At 43.9% G+C, this 23,639-nt stretch overlaps 2 protein-coding genes across 3 annotated transcripts in view; one reads left to right on the top strand and one right to left on the bottom strand.

Moving 5' to 3' along the window:
* Positions 1–60: 60 nt before the first annotated feature.
* Positions 61–3,514, top strand: TOE1 (target of EGR1, member 1 (nuclear)). 2 transcript variants are annotated; one of them, XM_012722718.1, is made up of 8 exons: positions 61–181; positions 878–1,020; positions 1,107–1,147; positions 1,289–1,385; positions 1,484–1,660; positions 1,938–2,197; positions 2,397–2,556; positions 2,646–3,514. In XM_012722718.1, exons 1-8 carry the CDS (start codon positions 130–132, stop codon positions 3,264–3,266), a joined length of 1,551 nt encoding a protein of 516 aa, XP_012578172.1. In that variant the 5' UTR covers positions 61–129; the 3' UTR covers positions 3,267–3,514. The 2 variants fall into 2 exon arrangements, with proteins under 2 accessions (XP_012578172.1, XP_004678998.1); XM_004678941.2 differs by having other exon boundaries at positions 1,505–1,660.
* A 64-nt stretch (positions 3,515–3,578) lies between these two features.
* Positions 3,579–23,639, bottom strand: part of TESK2 (testis-specific kinase 2) — an 89,953-nt gene continuing 69,892 nt past the window's right edge. The window contains 8 exon segments of the mRNA XM_004679472.2: positions 3,579–4,519; positions 4,521–5,091; positions 5,409–5,520; positions 6,448–6,534; positions 6,737–6,820; positions 7,064–7,148; positions 7,349–7,431; positions 17,798–17,944. Of these exon segments, the coding sequence (XP_004679529.1) occupies positions 4,357–4,519; positions 4,521–5,091; positions 5,409–5,520; positions 6,448–6,534; positions 6,737–6,820; positions 7,064–7,148; positions 7,349–7,431; positions 17,798–17,944 (1,332 nt within the window). The 3' untranslated portion in view covers positions 3,579–4,356.

Genomic DNA, 23,639 nt, shown 5'->3' on the forward strand with positions numbered 1-23,639 from the left:
TCTGAACGGAAGTCCGGCCCGTCGCTAACTCGAGGGTGAAGCCCCGCCCCGTCCCCGAGGGTAGGATCCGCGCCAGAAGCGGAAGTCGCGCGTACCCACAGACAGCTCAGGCGAGGAACGCGCGGCGTCATGGCCGCCGACAGTGACGATGGCGCAGCCTCAGCTCCAGAGGTCTCTGTCGGTGAGTAGCTTCCCAGGGGCTGCCTTTGCGGTCCGGGGCAGGGGAAGCCATTGGGGTCATAGTTCTAGAAGCCCATCTCAAGCTTCAGAGGACTAGCTCATGCCTGTTGAACCCACCCTGACGCGACTACAACTCCCCGTGTGCACTGCGGTACAGGCAGCAAAAGCTTGGGAGTGTTGGGAGCTTGGTCAGGGCAGACAGAGGCGTGACGGGAGATGTAGTCTAGAGTTCGGTTCAGTGGGGCAAGCTGGGAGTTGTGGTCCAAAGGAAGTGGTGGGTATTGGGAGCAGTGGGGCGGGGCATTGTTTGTTACTCAGAGCATACTAGGTACTGCCACTTGTGGCTACTGAGGCTCCCTAGGCGCTGTGTGTGGAGCCTTGTGAGACTTAAAGGGAGCAGAAGCCCTCAAGCCCCGCCGAACACTGGGTAAAGAAACCTCAACAACCATCTAGTCCACCATTCCTCTTCTACAGATTGTGATGGTGAGAAGGACGGAGTTTTCCCAAAGAGACTGGAGACCAGGCTCCCTCTGCCTAAATTAGGGCACTGTTTACTTCAAGACCTGTGTGTAGAACACGTGTAATACAGAGATTTGGAAAAGCTGTCACTTCTTCCCCCTCCAGCCCCAGCCTGGCTTGGTGTCTGTCCCCTGAGCCCTGTCTGAGTATTAACATCCATCACCCTCCTCAATGCCAGGTGGTATCAACAAAAGCACAAAATCTGGGCAGGAGCTAGTAATCCAGGTTCCAGTGGTGGATGTGCAAAGTGACAACTTCAAGGAGATGTGGCCGTCCCTCCTGCTGGCCATAAAGACAGCCAGTTTTGTGGCTGTGGACACGGTGAGGATTGGGTAATCGGGTAGGCAGATGGTTATGAAAGGGATGGTGCCAGGAACCTGAAAACAACTCTCCTTTCCCCACCTTAGGAACTGAGTGGGCTTGGGGACAGGAAGAGTTTGCTGAACCAGTAAGTATAAGCCCTGTTCACTTTAGTCCCACCCTTGCCAGGAGGGGCACATCTCAACTCTTGAGTAGAGGTCAAAATCCTGGGTGGTTCCAATCCTTCCTGAGGCTCCCAGCCTCAGCCACCCTCAAACCTAATCCCAAGGTGCATCGAGGATCGTTACAAGGCCGTGTGTCATGCTGCCAGAACCCGTTCTGTCCTCTCCCTGGGCCTCGCCTGCTTTAAGCAGCAGCCAAACAAGGTATGGGCTGGGTTTACCCCTCTTTGGCTATGGGGAAGAAAGTGGAGATGCTGGGGAGTATCAGATACAAGTTTTCTCTCTCCTTAATCTTGATGTAGCAGAACCCTCTTCTCTCCCAGGAACACTCATACCTGGCCCAGGTGTTCAATCTGACTTTGCTCTGCATGGAGGAGTATGTCATTGAACCAAAGTCTGTGCAATTTCTGGTACAACATGGCTTCAACTTCAACAGGCAGTATGCCCAGGGTATCCCCTACCACAAGGGCAATGATAAGGTAAGCCTATAGCTTTGATATTTTTCCACATTATTTCTTCCTTCCTTACACTAGGTGCAAAAGGAAAGTCTGCTTCTTAGAGACTAAAGGGGATCAGTAGTGAGTGACAGGGCTTGGGAAGTAAGACTATAAAACAGGTGAGCAGCTGTGGGTTACACAGGAGGTAAAGCTTTCTAGGTGACTGTGGGAAGGGGGGAATGAGGATCCTGAAAAGAGGCCTGCTGGAGACACTCCTTCCCAGTGACCAGTTTTGGTGTGTGTGTGTTTTTTAACCCAGGGTGATGAGAGCCAGAGCCAATCAGTGAGGACTCTGTTCCTAGAGTTAATCCGGGCCCGCCGACCTCTGGTATTACACAATGGTCTTATAGACTTGGTGTTCCTGTACCAGAACTTCTATGCACATCTGCCGGAGACCCTGGGAACCTTCACTGCTGACCTGTGTGAAATGTTTCCAGCTGGCATTTATGATACCAAATATGCTGCTGAGTTTCATGCCCGCTTTGTGGCCTCCTACTTAGAATATGCTTTCCGAAAATGGTGAGACTTGGTATAAACCTATTTGAGGGAAAGGGGTGGGAGTTGGTATAAACCTATTTCATTCAGTTAAGATATTGAGAGTGCCTACTATGTGCCAGGCACTATTTTAGCTGCTCAAGATGCAGCAGTGAACAAAACAAAACCCTACTCTCATAGAGCTTATATGCTTATTGACCAATACCCTCTTGCACTGTTGCAGTGAGCGAGAAAATGGGAAACAGTGGGCAGCTGGCAGCCCACATCTTGCCTTGGAGTTCTGCAACTATCCTTCTAGCATGAGGGCCCATATAGACTATCGCTGCTGCATGCCCCCTGCAACCCACCGTCCTCATTCTAGTAGCATCTGTGACAACTTCTCGGTGAGCGTATCTACCTATTTTCTGAGCCAGGGCTGGGAGGAAAGGTTCTGATATTTGGACCCTTTCTATAAGCCTATTTCTGCCTCTAGGCCTATGGTTGGTGCCCCCTGGGACCACAGTGCCCTCAGTCGCATGATATTGACCTCATCATTGACACTGATGAAGCAGTAGTAGAGGACAAGCGGCGGAAGCGACGACGGAGGGAAAAACGGCGAAGGGCTTTGTTGGGCCTTCCTAAAACACAGACCTCCGGGGGAGCTGAAGATGGCCCTCCCACAAAGCAAATCTGTGGAGATGGCCTTAAGACTGAGGAAATTGAGCAGGTGGTGGTCGAGGATGTGTCAGGAGACCAGCCTGACTCTGAACAAGATCATAAAAATGAGTTGGATTTGGATCTTAAACCATCAGTGGCTGAAACAGCTGACATAGCTACCTCAGAAGTGCCAGCAAGTCAAGCCAGTCCCAATCCAGTACCTGGAGATGGACTGCACCGGGCTGGTTTTGATGCCTTTATGACAGGTTATGTGATGGCCTATGTGGGCATGAGCCAAGGACCCCAATCATGTAGCTCTGAACCCTGGCTACCTGAATGCCACAACAAGGTATACCTAAGTGGCAAGGCTGTACCTCTCACAGTGGCCAAGAGCCAGTTCTCCCGTTCCTCCAAAGCCCACAACCAGAAGATGAAGCTGGCTTGGGGCAGCAGCTGACATGCAGCAAGCAACCTTGGCACTCGGGGCCCAGGAAGAGAAGCTAAGAGTGGAACAAAGGAGTTGTTTCTCTAACTGATGGCTGTCCCTCTCCCAGGTACCACAGAGTTAGGGGGTGGGGTGGGACCCTGGCAGAGGTAACTGCTGCATTGCTCCTGGACCTTCCTCTTTACCCCAGAGGCTGAGGCACAAGGGGTTCAAGTAAGAAGACTGACCAATACCTGTAACACCAACTTTATTTTTAAATATGAAAGTGTCTTGGGAAAGACACTTTACCAAAAAAAAAAAAAAGTTATGAAAATAATTGACCAGCTTTGTCTTTGGTTATTTCTTATTTTGACTTTGTAAGGACAGATTGTCACATAGCTTCAACTATAGCAGGAGGGAAGAAAATCAGTCCATGTATAAACCATCTAACCAATTGGTTTTATCACATGTTGACAGATATATAAAGCAGGCCCTAGGGCCTACAAAACCAGCCCTACTCCCAGCCACAAGGTTGAAAGTTTTATAGGGCAGAACATTAAGATGCCTTCATAAATAGGAAATACATTAATCAATTGGAAACAAATCTTTGAATAGGTTAGCTAACAGCCATGACCACCACACTGCCTTGCCCTCCTCTTGCATAGAAATGTAGTGATGTGGCCTGACCATGCAGTAAGTGCAAACAACAATTATTCAAGTGTCTTAGACATACTGGCAAGTAGTCTTCAGGTCAGAAATTATGCCTTTGTGGCTTCCTGGTCAGTTCCAGGTTTCATCTAGTAGCTTATAAACCCTAGAAAAGGGCAGACACAGACCTGGGGCAGGAGAAGACCTGGGAATAGCTGCCTGCCAGCATAAACTAGAAGTAGGAATCCTCTGGTTCTGTCTGGGGAAGTACACTGGAGGCTCAGATGGGAGACAGAGCTCCTTTCATATTTTAGAGGCTTGGTATCAGCTTTTGGCCCTACTAGGAAGGCCTCTCACTGCTGTATCTCCTCTCATAACAGTCAGTGGGTCCTGGGAACTTCAAGGTTAAGTCTGGCTTGGCTGCTCCAGGGAAGACAACGCTATACCAAGAGGGCCCTGTGGCTTCAGCTGAAGATCATCCCCAGGGTGAGGCAGGAATTAACCCCCCTCTCCCATCCTGCTGTCCCGTGCTCTCAGGCGCTTGCCTGAGAGAGAAAGGAATTGGAGCCAAACCTCTTGGCCTTTCTTCTACCTCCTTAGAGGCACCTTGAAGGCATGGACTGGTCCATGGACTGCTCAAAACCGTTTTCTTCCTGGTGACTGGAGCAGTCCATGGCCTCCTGGGCTAGAGGAGCTGGTAGGGCAGATGCTCGGAATGGTGGGATCTCTTTCACTCTGTATTTGAGACTACTGAGAAGTGGGGGGCCATCAGAGAGTGAGTCTTCTCGGCCCACAAATGGATGGGCCTCTTGATGAAAGAACTCTGATGAACCTGGCAAAGAACGCCACCGACGAGCAAAAGGGCTCAAGGGCTCTTGCCAGTCTTCCAGGGGCATGGTTACAGGCCCTGGTGCATCCAGGTCAAATACCAAGGAGAAGACAGATTTGCTGGGTTGGTCAAATAACTTGGTCTTGCCACACTTGAGGTCCTGGCGAGTGCTGAAAGGGTTGATTTTGGTGGTTCGGGTAGCACTAGCTTGTGGCTGGTAGTAGGGGTCTGAGACATTCACTGTATATGGGGGCTTATGGGAAAAAATGTCTGACTGGCTTCGAGACAGCCAGATGGTACGTCTTGGGCATGGAGACTTGGGTGGGATCTTGTCATCCAGTGTGCTCAGTCGTTTCACCCCAGGTCCTTTCTCCAACAGTCCTGAAGAATAGTGGGTCAAATCAAGGTTATTCTCACTGGTTACATCAAACCGAAGCAGCATTTTGTACCACAAAGTGTCTTCACTCGGGAAAGCAAAGTAGATACTGTTATCTCCATTTTACCAATGAGAACAGATTAAGATTAAAAGAAGAAAGGCAGTATGTCAAGTCATGACTCAAGTCCAGTACTTTTCCCATCATCCCTTTCCCTTCCCTTGCTTCAGCATATGGGATCCTGTAATCACAGCCTTAGAGTGGAAGGCCCCGTACTTAATTTCCTCCCTTAGGATCAGATTGGACACTGGTTTAATCGCTTACCCTTGACCTGCTGCTTTCTTTCCCTTTCCAGCTCTTCCTTCTGTAGGCGGCTATGAATTTGCTCCAAGATCTTCTCAATCTCAGCGAAGGGTGGGCGTAGTTTGGGGTCCATCTGTAGGTATCCACATCTGCTATTAGCCCTCCCCCCATCTTCTACCCCAAGAATGGCATTTAAGCCAATTTCTAGCATCTTTGAAGGTTCAGATGTGTGGTTAAGAAATCTCTGAAAGCCCCAGGTCGTGAAATGGCTGCTAAAGCGAAGGTCAGAGAAGAGGTTATTGTCTCTGCTATCACAACACCGTCTTTTTTTTTTTTTTTCCAGGTTATTTATTCATACAGAACTGGGGTACAAGCCAGAAGTGAAAGGGTGGTGAGAGCATTCACCAGAGACAAAGTGGGGAGCAGAACAGGCAGATCGATGAAGTAGACTACTGAGGGGAGCGGCAGGCGGGTCAGGAGAGGTCTGCCGCACCATGTGGTCACCTCCGGGTCCAGGGGTCAAATTCGCACTAAAGCAGCTGCGGCTCACTTGCAGTGCTGCGTCCTAACCCATTGTGCCACCAGGGAGGGCCCCAGCACCCTCTTAATGTGTCTTTTCCCCTTGGCACAGTCCTCAAAAGGCTATATTCATCTTGGCTTATTTTATTCTTTGAGTTCTGCTGCAAATATGCTTTAGGAGATACCTGGACAAAGCCTAGCTATCCCTTGGAAATTATAGGTCCATCCCTAGAGCTGTATAAAATGAAGGCCTTCCCCATAGGCCTTGGACTGCAGAATCCATAGTCCAACTAAAAGCTAATCTGAGATCTGTCAATATCTCAAGCTGGGGATGGCAGGTCTACCCTGCAGGCTAAGAACAGGATAATACAAAGCAATTTTCTTTCCCTTGGTCCAAAGTTCATAGGCCAGAGGCAGGGACATGAGCACTGTCTCTCCTTAATGAAGTTCATCATTAGTAGACTCTTCTTTAGTCCTAACACAGTGAAAGGATTCAGCCAAAGTCCTCTCTGACCAAAGTCAAAGGGAACGAGGCACTTACATTACAACAGTTGAAGGTGAGCTGCAGAAAGTCTGGGGGACAGTCTCCCACCATGTGCTGGAAAGCATCATAGTCTAGCCCGAAGTTCTGTGGATTACAATGGAAAAGGAACAGGGAACATGGATAGGCAGGCCATTATTTCCTCCACCCATCCTGGCCTGCGCAGGAGAGGTGTGAGAAATCAACACACAGACTGAGTTCCAGCAACTCTAACCCAGGAACAAATTAGTTCCAAAGCTTCAAAACCAGCCCCATCCCATTGGCACTGATCCTCATGCTGGCAGCTCACCTCTGTGCGGGGAAGATAGTCCGGATCAGCCTGGATGCGGGCGATGATCTCACAGAGGATGATACCATAAGAGAACACGTCCGCCTGGTGGGCAGTGAGATCTCAGCTTCCCTCTCAAGGGGGAAGGTGGGATTTGTGCCCCTCATGCCCACCCACCCAAGCCGGTATTCTATTTAATTTATTCATGTCCTGGGCACCTGCCAGGTACCAGCCCTGCTCTTGGCAGGAAGGATGAAGATCATCATGAACATAAAGGGTGACCCTGGATACTGTCAGCTAAGAGTGGGTCCTAAGGAGAAACCAGGCCTTTAGGGTTTGCAGACTCACCTTCTCGTTGTAGGGCTCATTTCGGAGAACCTCAGGTGCCATCCAGAAGGGTGAGCCCACCACAGCTAGCTTCTCACTCCCCATGCTGTGAAGTGGGATTATATGGATGATGAGGTGGCCAATGGCTGGTGCACTGGGATATCTGGCCATTGGGAATCCTTCTTCCCAAGATGGACAGGCTGACCAAAATTTAGGGAACTGAGCTTGTGACCAAATCCTGCCCTTTGGGAAGGTAGCTAGTATTTTCCTTTTGACTCAGTCCCTTCTGTGATCCAGTTTACCTACCTGACATCAGGGATCTTCTCAGCCAGGCCAAAGTCAGCTATCACTGCCGAGTAGCCAGTCTCATTCTTCTTTATCAGGCAATTCTAAGGTTCCCCCAAAAGAAGACAATGTGGCCATAAATGGAAACCATCCAGCTAAAGAGTTACCACCCACTCCTCTGTGCTACAGGGCACCCCTTCCTCTGCTCCTTGGTGAACCTCACTCTTAGGCTGACCTTGATATCAGACTTGGAAACCCTGATAAGCTTGTGAAATGAATTAGGCCTACAGCTTGGGTGGTCATTCTAAGATTAATTTCATTCTCCAAACATAAATATGTATCTTTGTTCTCCATGTACTTGGCATGACTCTAAGTGTCAGAGACATCAACAAACAGAAACCCAGTGTTTCTGGAGCTTACAATCTATGAAGACAAACTATCGAACCCATGACCTCTCTTCTTTCCTCATAATGCAGAAACCCACAGGCCAGGCCTGACCTTGCCAAGTACTGTAAGCACAGGACAAGTGCCCAAGCCTAAGCCAACTTTGCCCACAGAATTACAACCTCTAACCAACCAGCCTACCCCTCCTTTTTTTCCCTGGTACTCCTATGCATATATCTTCAAAACTTGCCATAAGCACCCTCAAGCCTTGGCTCTTGTTAATACTATTCCCTTCCACTTGAAATGCACTCCCAATTGTCCTTTGTACCTCAGAGAACTTTGTCTTAAGGCAAGCTACCTTTTCATCCCTAATTTCTTCTGTCTCTCACCTTCCTCTGTCCTCTCATATTTTAACATCTCTAACTCCTCCCCTAAACTACTTCCTCTTAGACTCTAGCAGAGAGGCTTTGAACACCTCAGGAGCAAAATGTGGCTTTGGCCTTCCTTTATCATAGTATTTCAGTTCATGAGAGAAGCTCAGGAAGGACATGCTCATGAAATGAATGCTGCTGTCCACAGAGAGAGGATGAACCCAAATGACTTCTTAGTAAACACAAAGTAGCAGGAGCTCTCCTCTCCTCACATACTTGCATTCAAAATAGCCCTATACCACTCTGCCTCAGGTGGCACATCACCACCCCACTTCCTCTAGAGGCAGCAGAGAGTATGGCTCCTTGGCTCACAGAGCCATTTCTGGGGCCAGCAAAGTTCTATCTGACTTAAATTCACCTTCCTTCCTCACAAGTCTTGGCATCCAGTTGCCAATGCATTGCCACGTCACCTGCTTACTTCACATCAGGTACAAATCAAACCCTTATTCTGGTCTTAATGTGATCACATATTCTCTTTCCCTGAGCTGGAAAAGCACTTGTGATTTCTTCACAACCACTTAATTCTGGAATCCAGATAGATATGCACCATCTCTGGCTACTAACCACTACTGCACCCGTACTTGTCCTGATTTGAACACTCCCATCATTCCTACTGGCTCATCATCCCCCAGCTCCCTGACATTATGAGAAGAGGAGCTCTTAGCCTGCCTGCCTGCTAGACAGCCAACTCTAGCTAGAAGGCATCTGCCCTTGAGGCTGTGGCAGCTCAGCTCTGTCACCTACTTTTCTCCCCTCCTCCCACTTCACCAGTATATTAGGCTCCTGACTCCAAGGTTACTTTGCTTTATTATAGCCCTCAGAAAACATTCTGTTAAATTCAGCTTTGGAGCAGCAAGTAAGAACAGAACATGACCATAGTAATGGTCCTTGTCCAAGCTTGTCAGTTGATACATCTTCATATTCATGGAGACCTCTTACTGTTCACTCACTCCAAACCCCCTATCCAGGAGTAAGTGACTTCTCAGTAGCTTCTCAGAGTAGCTGAAAAATGGCTATGGTGGAGCTATTGATTAAGATGCCACAACATAAATCAAGGCTGCTTAACCCAGTCTGTCTCTGGAGTGTGACCATTGCCCTCTATTTCTCCACATCCAATAGTTGGGTATAGGAGCCAAAGACAAAGATGGAATACTGAAAACCAAAAAAGCTAAACTTTATGAGATGAAAAAGAAAATAAGGAGTTGCTCTGGGTTATATTATCTACTAAGGGGTTATCTAGGAAACTCCTGAGACTGCCCTTAACGGATCAGCCTAGTGCATTTCAGCTGGCAACACGTGGCTGTTTCACTTCCTCATCACCCACTCATTCCTCAGAGGCTTCTACTGGAAGTATTATCACTGAGGATCCAATGAGTTGTATGACATCAAGTTTTATAAAGAAATTAGTCCTATTAATCTTTTCTTTTGACACTGATACTTACTTCCCTGTTTCCCTAGGAAAGTGGTTATCATGTTCACCTCACATATGATCATTTCCTTCACTGCTTTTATATGTGATCTGAGGATCCTATCAGTACTGAGTGTACAGAGAACAAGCAGTTGTGGTCACAGACTTAACACACTAGCTAGTAGAGGCTAGTTAGTCTATTTCTGCTCCTTTTAAATTCTCTTCTCTTGGCTTTTATGACATAACAATTCTAGATATCCAACTCTGCCTTTGACTCTTCTGCAGAATTCAAAGCAGCCACTTCCCATCCCAGAAGTTAATGCTCTTGGGGTTCTATATTGGCCCTATATTGGCGTTTCTTATGCTCTATTCAGGAGACTATTCCATGCTTCCTTTTCTGGTTACCACTTCTGTACTAATGACTCCCAAATGTATATATTTAGCCCTGACATTTTTCCTCCTGCACATCTAATCTGTTTGTGAATATCTCCCCTTAATGGTTTACTCATGTTAAACTTTATATATGTAAACCTGAATTCATCTTTTCTCCCCAAAAGTTAAGGGCCCTTCCTGGTGGTGCAGTGGGTTAAAGCACAGCACCATGAAGCTAGCTGCAGCTACTTCAGCATGAATTTGAGTTCACTCTCAAGTCAGGGAGGTGACCCACATGGTGTGGCAGACCTGTCGTGTCTCGCCCGCTGCTCCCCTGAGCAGTATACTTCGTTGATCTGCCTATTCTGCTCCCCACTCTGTCTTTGGTGAATCCTTTCACTGCTCCTGCACCTATGGCCTATATCTGAGTTCTGTATGCATAAATAAATAAATCTTTTTTTAAAAAAAGTTAAAACACTAGCTGTATTTATTTTTATGTTAGGTAGTGCAGTTATTTTGCAGAGAGTGGAAAGCCAAGTTAGAAATTGAGGTTCATCCTAATTTATCTACTTTTATTCCAACCAACTTTAACTTCTAAATATTTTTCAAATCTGATTTTCCCTCTTCACTCCCACAACTACTGCCCTAGTTCAGATCTTCATCCCTCTCCTGAACACTGCACTATTCTTCCAGACTTGGTCTCCATATTCCACCGTTCTCATTCCTGCCAGCCTGATCTTCATAAAATACAAATCTGTTACTCCCCTATTTAAAAGTTAAAAATTTCACTTTGTTATTATATTATTAAAAAAATACCTTATAAAGGAAAAAAAATCACATTGTATGTCTCCACTTATATGTAATGTCCAGAATAAACAAATCCATAGAAACCAAAATTAGATTTATGGTTGCCAAGGATTGAAAGGAGATGGGAAGAACAGGTATGGGGTTTTCTTTTTGGGTAATAGAAATTTCTGAAATGAGATAGTAGTGATGGTCGACATACTGAAAACCATACAAGTATATACTTTAAAAGGCAAGTTTTATTGTGTGTGAGGTACATCTCAAAAAAGCTGTTACTTTTTAAAAGGTTCATTTCCTATTGATAAGATATAATCCAAGTTAGACAGTATGATATAAACAGACTCCTCTCTTTTCTACTCTTAGTACCTAGCTCTCCAACATCACAGAATGCACTCCAATTGTTTATGCTTCTAGTCTTTCATGTATGTCCTTCCTTTTGTCTGGTCTGGAATGTTACCCCACCAATCCACAGTATTAACTAAAGTACAATATAATTGTCAACATTCAGCTCAGGCATCATTTCTTCCAAGAAACCTCTGTATGTTCTGGTTGGATTAAGTTGTTTTTTGTTTTTGTTTTTTTCTCAAAATATCCTATGCAGTCTTCTCTCTCTAACTTTAGTATCTGCCATATTATAATTAAAGTGTCATGTTTCTATAGGCTCTTCCTATAGGGAGAGAGTATAAGCTTAGGAAAGCAGAGATATCTTAAGACGGAGATGCTCTACAGTACACTTCCTTGCCCTTAGGTAACGCAAAGATTGCCTATTTATGTCCATGTGGTACCCTAGCAATTATAAAATAATTTTCACAAACACAATCCCAGTGGTTCTGCAAACCAACATTGTCAGGCAGGAGGATATTAGATTTTTACATTTTATATGAGAAGAGCAAAGCTATGAACTACAGAACTTAGAGTGTTTATATAAACTTGCCCAGATTCTGAATGGCTCCTACTGAATGAGTTGGGCTTCTCCAGAGAGAAAGGTTGAAATAGTTTCTGCTAGAGATGGCCAGGCCACAGCAGGAGCAATGTGGTTTTAAGAGAGTGGCAGGGGCCAGGAGCTGTGGAGAAGGAAGCACTGTGCAGGTAATGCAATATGATCCCCTTTAATTTAGGTCTAATCCTTACCTTCCAAGAGCATCTAGAATGGTGCTGGCATTTCTCACCCACCTTGGACATGGCCCCTGTAAAGACTACATAACTACAGAGTACAAAATATGAAGCTCAGACCACCTGGATCTAAAGAATCCAGACAAATTTCAGACTATGTGGATGCAAAGTTCATTACAGAAAAGATAAAGAATGCTTCTGAATAAGGTTTTCCTTACGCTCAGACTTTACCCTCGGTAAATGGTAGGCACAAAGAGAAGCCCAGTCAGACTTCCCTGAGGTGAGAGGTAACCTTTTTAGATTAAAAAAGCAGCCAGGTCCCTCCCTGGTGGTGCAGCGGGTTAAAGCACAGCACTAAGAAGCTTAAGCCACTTCCGCATGAGTTCGATCCCCGCCTGCCCCAGAGGTGACCACATGGCGTGGCAGACCTCTCCTGGCCGGCCCACTGCTCCCCTCAGCAGTGTACTTCGTTGATCTGCCTGTTCTGCTCCTCACTGTCTCTGGTGAATCCTCTCACCCTCAGCATCTCTGGCCTGTACCCCAGTTCTGTATGAATAAATAAATCTTTAAAAAAAAAAAAAAAAAAAAAGCAGCCAAAGTTTTTGCAGCAACTTGGATGGAGCTGGAAAAGATCATGCTTAGTGAGATAAGCCAGAAAGAGAAAGAAAAATACTGGATGGTTTCACTCATAGCAGGAGTATAACGGACCAGGCGAGAAAATAACAAAAATAATGAACAACCATATACCAGAGACATTCTGTGGGGGTGGAGTGGGGAATGGGATCAAAAACGAGGGGGGGGCAGGGGGGAGGAAGGGAGGGAAATGCACGGGACTATGGTGGTGGCACAGGGGTGATTTGGTGATGGGAAACCCGCGGGGATTACAATCGAGATGGAAAAAAAAATGTGCAAAATGATGTAAAAATAAACTTTGTAATAAAATTAATTAATTAATTAATTAATTTTTTTAAAAGCAGCCAAAGTATTGAACTGTCTGGCTTCACTCCTCTTTGACCTCATCACATATTACCAATTGTGATATAACACACTGCAGCACAGCAACTTAACATGTTTGCCCCTTTGAGAACAGGGAATGATTCCATTCATCTCTGTATCTCTAACCTAGCACAGGTGCACAGAAAGAGTTTAGCCAAAGTTTGTTAAATGAAAGTGGTTGAATGACTGAAGTAACTGTGATTCTTTCAAAAACATTTGTCAACGTTCAAATCTCACAGTGAGGGTTAATCAAGTGGTGCCCACAGATGAACTTTTGGCAGCCAACACAAACTCTTCAGAACTGGGCCAGAGAAAACATTTGAGAGCAGCTCCTAGGGTCTCCTAGAACAGATGCACCATCAGTCTTGGCACTGAATAAAAACACCTAAGCAGGGAAATGTCAAGTTCATTTGTTAGTGTCATCACTAACAATTCACTAAAGCTATTTCTGCAACAACAACAAAAAATGACTTTCAGTGGGTCATCACCTCTTTCCTTTCACTCCCAACAAATTCATTCCATAAACCCAGTTAGGATCAGAGAGGAAAGTACCCATTCTACCTACATCTCAGAAAGGGTAAGCCATCATTTCACAGCACAGGGAATTCAGAGACTGCATTGCCTTCCTAAAAGGCCAAAACTGCTATAGTTCAAGACTCTGTTTTTCTGTAATATGTCCCATCTCTTGTTCCCAACCCCACCATATGCTTACCACAGATCTTGTGTAATACCCTGCTCACATTCCCATATTCCCAACTAGACTAAAGCCCACAAATAGTACAGCTTGGGTTCTGGTAATTTCAAAGGTCCCAATACAATGTCCTCTAGTAGCCCAGTATAATTGGGTCCCAAAACTGTTGATGGTTCTCATGGAAACAACAACTACAGAGTGTCCTAAGATAGCTCTCTACACTCCAGAATTCAACTTTGTTCAGTCTCTGAAAATAGGCATTTTCTGATCCTCACCTAAGAACAGGCATTTCGCTTTGGTAGTGTAACAGGGTGGTCCCTGGGAAAAGGGGAAGTTCCAGTTTCCCTGCCCCACCCAGAAGGAGGGTGGCGCTGAGCAGAGAAAAAGGAGAGAAGAAATCAGAAGAGAAGGGAAGGAAGCTGGATGGAGAACAAGAAGGAGACCTGAGGAAGCCACATGGAACAGCAAGCATGTGATGAAGAAACCGGGCTTGTTTCCTGACCCTGGGCTGGTTAAGGCAGATGTGGGTGAAATACCTGTCGGGAGGTGACTACGGCAGTGTTTATATTGATTTTGATTTTGCTCTTTTCCTCCCAGATTTGTCTGGCCATTTCTAACCCTTTTCCATGGGTCCCGGCCAGAAGGTGCTTTAGTCTTTTGGGTTGACTTTTGTCCACGAGGGGATGGGTAACTTCAAGTGTTTGACTTAGAAGCTATATTCTTTGTGTTCTGTATTGTATATTTACTGTATTAAAGTCCCTTTTCATTATATGTTTTGTCTTGATGTGGCAGATGGCAGAACCCACTTAGAGCAGGCAAGTTTGGAGTTTCAGGGGTGTCCCTCTCTCCCTGTCCTCTAACAGATTTGCTGTCCTGTAACAGTAGGATGACCAGACTGGCTTCTTTCAAGTCACCAATAACAAAACAAATAACCAAGAACCAAAGTTGCATATAATTCATATCTTTAGGAATAGGAAAAAGAAAAAGCAGTGATACTTGCTTGATCCTGGGCAATAGTGGTATTGCACAGAAGCTCCTTTCAAAGCTGCTCTTAAGAACCAAGTCTCATGTACAGTTTACTACTTACTCCTAAACCTAGTGGTAAAAGCCTGTGTATGGTTTTAGCCACTTCTTAATGGAGTTCATGAACTGAGTATTTTAAAACCATGTCTCACACTTCTTCTAGGTAAATTATCAGCATCATCACTGCATAAATCTGCATCAAGCTATTTCTCAGAATTACAGAATTAGACTGGTCAACCATATCTGACAGACTTAGCATAGTACTGCAGTAATGGCTGCCATGTGAATCCTACAAAGGCAATCCTACTTTCAGAAGGCACTGTGACAGGACATTTTTGCCTAAACGCCATAGGCTATGCCACTTAGAAGAAGGTGTCTGTTTCTCTCTGTCCTAATTAGCCACCCCCTCCCCCTAGGGTTAATAATTTTAAATCCTTGCTGCTAGCCATGATCTGAGAAACCCGGATTACTTCTAAGTCAAGGAAAGAATCTATATTCTAGACTAGGAACAATGATGTCCAAGGACAGTGAAGTCATTTCGTGAAGTGGGACAAAGCTAGGTCTGAGAACCAGAATCTCAGCTCTCTAGCACGTTTTCACATCTGTACTAGCAAACACATTCTCAGACTCTATACTAGGAATAAAAAGGTGTGTAAGAAATGTATACGCTGGTAGGAGACACTGACATAATTACTAAAAATAGATATAAACATTCTGATGTCAAATTAGACCTAACATTGGCAATGAGGCAATGATTTGAAAACCTCAAAGCCTTACTCTGTCCTTTAGCCTTAATCCTTCCCTTGGGACTTTTCAATCTTAAGGTCACTGTCACTACCACACAGGTCTTCCTAGGTGGGGTTGCTGAAGCTTAGTGTGGACATGCAACCATTTCCCTAATCTCTGCAACACAGTCACAATGAGGCTGAAACATAATAAACCGATATCTGAAACAGAAAATTTACCAAAAGCTCAGAAACAGTAAAAGGGCAATGAACACAGACAGTCTCTCGAATTAGTTAATCTTATAAAATTTACTTGTCCTCAACTTGAGTCCCAGTCTGTGTTTATATAATAAAGTCATTTGTTCTTACCATCTTACCTAAATACCTCCTTCCTTAAAGTTCAGAACTCAGAAAGCACAGCCCCGAAACACAAAGTTCTTATTCCTAAATTAGTAGTTTCTCATCTCATGCTAACTGACACTAGGAATACCCACTCCCGGTAAGGAAAACAAAGTATAGTGTTTTGGGTTTTTTTAAAGATTTATTTATTGCTTACAGAACTGAGATATAGGCCAGAGGTGTGGTGTGTGAGAAGATTCACCAGAGAGCAGAACAGGCATCTTGAAAGGAGCACAACAGGCAGATCTACTGGAATACACTACTAAGGGGAGCAGCGGGCAGGTCAGGAGAGGTCTGCCACGCCATGTGGGTCAGATCCCTGGCAGGGGATCAAACTCGTGCTTCAGTAGCTTTGGAGAACTTCATAATGCTGTGCTTTAACCCACTGCGCCACCAAGGAGAGCCCAGTATAGTGGTTTTACCCTATAAAGTCCAGGATAATTCCTGACAGAGCCACAGTAAAATTAACAGGACAAAGTGGTTTAATGGTACAAAGGGAATATGATAAACTCTTAAGTAGTGGAACAATTCTCCAGAGAGACTAGCTATCCTTGTCTAGTGATCTTTTGCGTCTCTGAAAATCTGAGGTCTATGGCTGAACATTTACTCTAAAAATACTATGAGCGATTCTTTAGTTACAAGTACTTCTAGACCTGAAACTGTCCCTTTCTAATATTCCTTCATCCTGTACCAGAAATGGGAGACACTCATGAACTCATGAATATGACTAACTTATTACTATCTCCCTCCACATTGAAAGAAATGTTTCTCTCTGAGTAGAAAGCCCAGATTCAATTTTGGCAGCATGCCCAAGCTGAGAGTAGGTTATCAACTTAAGACAGTTCTTGGGTTGATACAAATCACCCATTTGCCTGGAACAAGTGTAGTTTTCTTAGTCTTGATTTTCTAAAACATTCTAGGGGAGAGAAGGCTGGCAAAGAAATAAGATTCTATCTTCTAAGGTCTCAAATGTCTAACTGTCCATTCTTTTTAAGTGTTCACATAGATAAGACTTTATAATTAGGCCTCAGCTGTTTGCTAGATTCTACTTGTACGCCTTCTTAGCTTGCCTTCACTAACAGTGCAGCTATTTACAAATGGCCCTTCTACACCCAAGGGGCCTACAATCACCTCCTCAAAGCTGTTTTCTGTGTAGTAGTTTACAGACCAATAGCCAAGTTCTTTCAGAGAAAGAGACCTCTTTCTCTTGTTTGGAACACCAGAACCATTCAAGAGTAAGGTAGCTGGTACTTATTGCTCTGGGTCTCTGAAATCATTGCCTGTTTTGTTCCCTTTGCAAACCTCATGACTCATACACAAGAGTATGTGTATACAGGTATGTGTGTGTTCAGGGTTGTGTACTGAGGGTGGGGAATAAAATGACAGCTATTCGTAGGCAGGTACAAAACTCTTATATGCCTCCCTAGAAGACCTGAAATCAACTCTTGAACAGAAGTCCACATACATAGCTTATAGTTCTGCTATCAATGATAACAATACTATTTACATAAGCTTTGTCAAGGTCATATCCTAGGTCAGTTGGCCATGAGGTAGCTACTTTGTAGCATGGCCAACTTCTCTAAAAGCAGCTCTTTTCTAACCTGATCACACAGCAGTTTGGACAGCAAGAGAAAACTACAGAGACCAGCTGATTCCAAAGAGGAACTGGCAGGATGGCAGAAACTCAATCACATAGATAGAAAATGGGTCAGTACATTATGGCCCTCAAAATTTGTACTCATGTTACTAAAATCACTGATTCCTGCTCTCATTTGAAAGCTACTTCCTGGAGGTCATGGGAAAGAACACAAAGAGACAGGCCCCTACATTGCCATCTGCCCCTGCAATACATAATTAGAAGACTGAAGTCAAGGCTCAAGTTTTTCAAGATGTATAGACTGCCTAGCTCATAACTGAAGGTACCAGCTGTGAGCCAAGATAGGCTTTTTAAGGACCAGCTATACAGTAATAAGTTGAATCCTCTGTAATTAAATGGTAACTCCATAAGACCTCCATTATTTCTAAACTCATTAATGAATGGTAGCTTAACATAACTGGTATCTACTGGAATTCTGGTAAAGGAATACAGTGTCACAAAGAGTTGTGAGATTAAAGTGTTCATACCTTAGATGTGAGGTCCCGATGGAAAATGCCTATCTGATGAAGGTAACTGACGCCCATTGCTATGTCATAAGCCAGTTTCACTCTCACAGTCCAGGTCAAATGCAGATTACTGTCTAGCAATTGTTCCAGGTTTCCAAAGTCGATATACTGCAAACAGAAGAATAACCATTTGTCAGTTACATGTAGGCTGGTATTGAAACCACTAGTGATGAGACCTGTTTGTTTATTATTATTTTTTTTTAAGTTATTGAGGGCTTACTCTGTACCCAGGAGTTATGGTAAGTGAGACATACAAAGATACCTTCCTCTGGTCTTAATATTTTTTTCTTTGGTGGGAGAGTATGAAATATTAGATGTATGAAAGGCTAGGAAATCTAATGGAATAAGAGGCAAGATATCTGAATTTTTGTCTAATTTTGCTTTTTAGGCCTTTTCAATTTTGAACAGATGAAGCAATAAGGTAGTTTTCATATAAAGTAGGCATGCTAATCCATGTCTCATATAATCCATGACATTATCATGAGAATTTAATAGAAATATATAAAAGTGTTTAGAAAAACATTAAGTGTCACATAACCTGAGATTTTTTTTCTAATGTGGTAACAAGCACCAAAAGAACCAGTTGGGGGCAGCACCATACAGCTCTTCAAATCCTTGTATGAAACAGATCAGGTTTGACAAGGCAGAGAGAGGAGCTAAAAATATACCTAACTTTTCAAATGAAAAACCTGTCAATCTGCTTTATCCTGCTTGATGATGTCTTTGGAAATCTCAAATGGAGGCATAATGACATCATTAGCATAATGCCTTCATCGTTTCACTCTAGTTGAATTTGTCTGAGGTTCACGCTTTTGGTGCCCATTTGCTAAAAAGAAACTCAGTTTGCAAACTTCAAGTTACAAGACACAAAGAAGCTGAAGCAAAATTTTAGCTCTGAAAAGTCTAAAGGTCTGAAGAGGCAGTGGTTCACTTCTTTGGCACAGTCAACGGGGTGACATAAGAAGGCCTGACTTCAGAAGCCAGTCAGATCTGGGGCCAGGCAGGAAAAACTATGACAGAAAGGTTATATGAACACCCTGTGGGCCAAGCTAAGCCAGGACTCTTGGTTGTAGTTCAATGAAACATGTTCGCTCTGTTTAACTATGACTTTGAAAACCATACCAAGTCAGATGGTGGAGCGTAGAGGAGAAAGGAGATATAATGTGAAGAATCACACTGGTTAGTAGGGTCTGGCTTTTCTGGGCAATATAGAAAAGGCATAAACAAGAGTCAGAGAGGTAAACCAGATGGAGTTTATTGTCATAATCCACTTCTTTTGTCTGCCTTTGGTGAAATACACCAGTGAGTCTGATAAGCCTCTGAGCCCTCAGAATCCAAAACTTTTCAGTATCTCAAGATCTTTGTATATATGAGGAAAGTTTGAGATATGTCAGCAAAGAAGATATCTAATTTGCTACACACTCTGTGTGCCCATTAATTGGAATATTCACTTACGTTTGATAATTTTATTAAAGATACAGGTTCTTTCCCTAGAAAATACCCAGTAAATAAGAGGGTGTTAGTAACTAAACATATGCAAGAAATCACATGGCAATACCCTTTTAAACATCACCAGTGGAATAAGTAAGTGGACATTTAGTCTCCAGTTAAGAATATTAATTCAAGTTATTTCTACAAATGTGTATTGAGCACCCCTACCCCACTGCCACCCCAGATGAGAGTAAGAACCGTCTGTTTACATCAATACCATGGCCCAGTGATTAAAAGAGTACCAGGTCATAGTAAATATGGGTATATAAATATGAATAACAGTTTGTACATAAAGAATCCAGTGAAAGACACATAGGTAAGTAAATAATACCTATAACTCTTTAGTAGAGATAAACACTTGGGGTATGGAAGTAGAAACTAACCCTGCCTAGGAGTCAGGCAGAGTCTGAATAAAGTTTAAGGAGTTTATAAAGTTTCAGATGTAATAGATGTAACATGTGAGTTAGAGTAAAAAACAGTTAGGAGTTGGTCCAGGTGACTTTTTTCCTGCGTTAAGTATAGGTAGAGGAAAAGAGATGATGCTGAAAAGTTAAGGTGGTTTAGTGGTGAAGCCTAGGGTTGAATCTCATCTCTGTTTGTGCAACTCTGGGTTGGCTACTCAACTTCACACTCTTTTACAAAAGAGGAAAATAGTAATGACATCCAACCCATAACTTTGTTATGAAGACTTGATTTGTAAACTGTTTAGAACAATGTCTAAGGCAGTTCTCAATATATGGCTGTTTTTATCAGTATTATTAGTTGTTAAATGATTAGTGTAGACGTTCTGGAACACCAAGATAAAACATGTACGGCTAATTTGGTAGACCACGGGACCACTATACAAGTGAAGGTATAATATGATCTGTTGTGAATTGAATTATGTCTCCCAAAAAGGTTGCTTAAGTCCTAACCCATAGTGACTAAGGGACCTTATTTAGAAATAGGATCTTTGCAGATATATCAAGTTAATATGAGATCAGGCTGGAGTAGGGTGAAACCTCAATCTAACATGACTGGCATCCTTATAAAAAGAGAAGAAACACAGACACACAAGGGAAATGTCTTGTAATGATGGAGGCAGAGATTTGAATGACACATCTACAAGTCAAGGAATACCATCAGAATTTAGGAAAAGACAAGGAAGGAACTTCCCCTAAGCATGGCCCTACTGGCATTTTGATTTTGGACTTCTAGCTTTCAGAACTATGACAGAATAAATCCCTGTTAATATAAGGTCCCAGATTATGGGATCTTAGACTATTGAAAACTAGAAACTATTGAAGCCGTAGAAACTATTATGTGACCAAAGATCGTTCAGGTAGCAGAACAGAGGAGGAACTAGAAAAATGTTTGGGAGGTGCTATGATAATCAAGATGAGAGATGACCATTCACCTTTCGTAAGAGAAATCAGCATTAATGCCAAATAGTCAAATCAGTGGCTCTCTGCAGAGGGCTTGGGTCCCGACCTAGTTTCCACTGTAGCCCAACAATGTCATTGTGCTGACCACTGTATGTTTGTTGGTTGGCTCCAAACACAAAAGCCAGCAGACATCCCATCCTGCTGGCTTGGCTTAAAGAAGAAAAGAAAGCTTTGTTACTACCCTGGGTAATTCCAGGACAAGCATCCCAAGAGCGCCCTGTGGGAGGTTTATGCTCCAAAGGAGCCTCCTGTTCTCAGCTCGAGGTTCCATTGCCACTACAAGCATATATTCACACATCTGCCAAGGCCCATTTGCCATGGTTCAGCTTCCACTTCAGGAGGTCCACCAGGGCTGGCCTGTCTGAGACCAGGCATGGACCAAGTCTTTCTCAATTTTGTAAGCCCCATATCAAATGAAGTGATCAATAAATTGTTAAATGAACAAATGAATGAGTTGAATAAGTGGAAGCAAATTTTAAATTCACTTTTGTAGTTGGAAGAGTCCCAATTCAGTCATTTATGTATAAGACCAAAAAGAGAAATGTGATTTGGGAGGAATTTTCTGATAAATACCCTGCAAAACAAATCTTTAATAATGACTATTGTAAAGCAGATGCTACAGTAGGCCTTGGATATAGTGGAGGCAGATAGCTCCTTTGAAAGCTAAGGGTCAGGAAGGTTCACAGAAATTCACAAAGATGAACTGGAATTAACAGGAAGGCATGGGGGCAGAGGCCCCATTTAATTCTGGTTCACTGTAGAGAAAATAGATTTGAGGACTGGTATACACATAAGAATCCATATCCTCAAGGAAAAAAGAAAAGGGAGAGCCTTTTCTTTTCCCTATTTTCAGACCAGTTCAATTATTAGAATGGTTTGTTGTCCTCTTTAGAGAGAGGAAAGGAGAAAAATCAGATATCTGATCTTAAGCAGAATGAGTCTGGATTTATTTTTTATTTTATTTTATTTTTTTAAAGATTTATTTATTTGTACATACAGAACTGGGGTACAGGCCAGAGGCTCAGGGGTGACGAGAGGCTTCACCAGAGACAGAGTGGGGAGCAAAACAGGCAGATTGATGAAGTATACTGCTGAGGGGAGCAGCAGGCGGGTCAGGAGAGGTCTGCCACGCCATGTGCTCACCTCCAGGGCAGGGGGGAATCGAACTCATGTGGAAGCGGCTTAAGCTTCTCAGTGCAGTGCTTTGACCTCCTACGCCACCAGGGCGGGCCGAGTCTAGATTTATTTAACCAACTTATTCAAATTATCTTTTCTCTGTCAGTCATTGGAACTTTCTGGAAACTAGCTAATGCTAGTTGAAGGTCGACTCTCAATTCAAGCAAAACAACAGATCTAGATATATCATCTAGAAGAGTTTGGAGATTCTAAATTGTAAAATTTTTCTAAATGACTAAGCAGGGAGTGACCAGAGCATCGAAAGCTGAAACCTTTACAAGAAACTCCAGAAGGTCCTGTTACACAAATAACTTTACTTCAAGAGCTCACTGAGGAGTTCTATGCCATGTCTAAATCAATATCTGGTACAGTAAGTCCCCAAAAATATTTGTTGAATTAAAGCCTTTAGCTTTCTAACTACATTCAGGAATCCCTTCTCTCCTCTCCATGAATCAGCTCTCATCAGCTCCCTCAGTCTTCAGAGTGTACATCAAGAAGGACTTGTCCAAGGGAGGGCCTTAAGATGACAATGATTGACCCTGGTCTACAGTGAAGACACTGTTCAGTCTTAAGTTCAAAGAAACATTTCCCAGGGCCTCCCTAGTGGTGCAGGGTTTAAAATCTCAGGGCTATCGGCCCTCCCTGGTGGCGCAGCAGGTTAAAGCACAGCACTGAGAATCTGAAGCCACTTCCGCATGAGTTCGATTCCCGCCTGCCGCCTGCCCCAGAGGAGACCACATGGCGAGCCAGACCTCTCCTGACCCGCCCGCTGCTCCCCTCAGCAGTGTACTTCGTCGATCTGCCTGTTCTGCTCCCCACTCTGTCTCTGGTGAAGACTCTCACCGCCCCTGAGCCTCTGGCCTGTACCCCAGTTCTGTATGAATAAATAAATAAATCTTTAAAAAAAAAAAAAAATCTCAGGGCTATCAAGCTATCCTCAGCCACTGTGGCCTGAGCCAATCCCCTGGCCAGGGAGGTGACTCACATGGTGCCACAGACCTCTCCTGTCTCACCCGCTGCTCCCCTCAGCAGTGTACTTTGTCAGTCTGCCTGTTCTGCTCCGCGCTCTATCTTTGGTGAACCCTCTCACCTCTCCCCTGCACCTCTGGCCTGACCCCAGTTCTTATATTCATAAATAAATGAAAATAAATCTTTAAAAAAAAAAAGAAACATTTCTTAGGTTATACACATACAGCTGAAGAAAGCAAAATATTACAATTGCACTCTCTGCACTCTCCAAGTTTTCCATATCTTAGTAATGGTTCTAACACCTACCTGGAGACTGGTCATCATGATTTCTCTCCTTTATTAAAAGTCATTACCAAAGCTTGTGCTTCTATTCAAAAACAGATCTCTAAACATCTTCAGAGATACCACCCAGTTCATGCTACCCACCCAACTCTCATATAATCTCTACTATAAAGTTTTCCCCACTGGTCTCCTTACCCCACTTTTGTCCCCTTACCATCCATTCTCCACAGAGCAGCCAAAGTGCTATTATTTTTTCAAAGATTTATTTGTGCATACAGAACTGGGGTACAGGCCAGAGACTCAGGGGTGGCGAAAGACTTCACCAGAGACAGAGTGGGGAGCAGAACAGGTAGATCGATGAAGTACACTGCTGAGGGGAGCAGCAGGCGGGTCAGGAGAGGTCTGCCACGCCATGTGCTCACCTCCAGGGCAGGGGGGAATCGAACTCATGTGGAAGCGGC

The sequence above is a fragment of the Condylura cristata genome, unplaced genomic scaffold (assembly GCF_000260355.1).
Source record: "Condylura cristata isolate star-nosed mole 26May11 unplaced genomic scaffold, ConCri1.0 scaffold00008, whole genome shotgun sequence".
NCBI lineage: Eukaryota > Metazoa > Chordata > Mammalia > Eulipotyphla > Talpidae > Condylura > Condylura cristata.

Coding starts and splice junctions, on each gene's coding strand:
- TOE1 (XM_012722718.1), top strand. CDS start 130: ATGGCCGCCGACAGTGACGATGGCGCAGCCTCAGCTCCAGAGGTCTCT. Junction 1,386..1,483: donor TTAAGCAGCAGCCAAACAAG/GTATGGGCTGGG, acceptor ATCTTGATGTAG/CAGAACCCTCTTCTCTCCCA. Junction 2,198..2,396: donor GAATATGCTTTCCGAAAATG/GTGAGACTTGGT, acceptor GCACTGTTGCAG/TGAGCGAGAAAATGGGAAAC.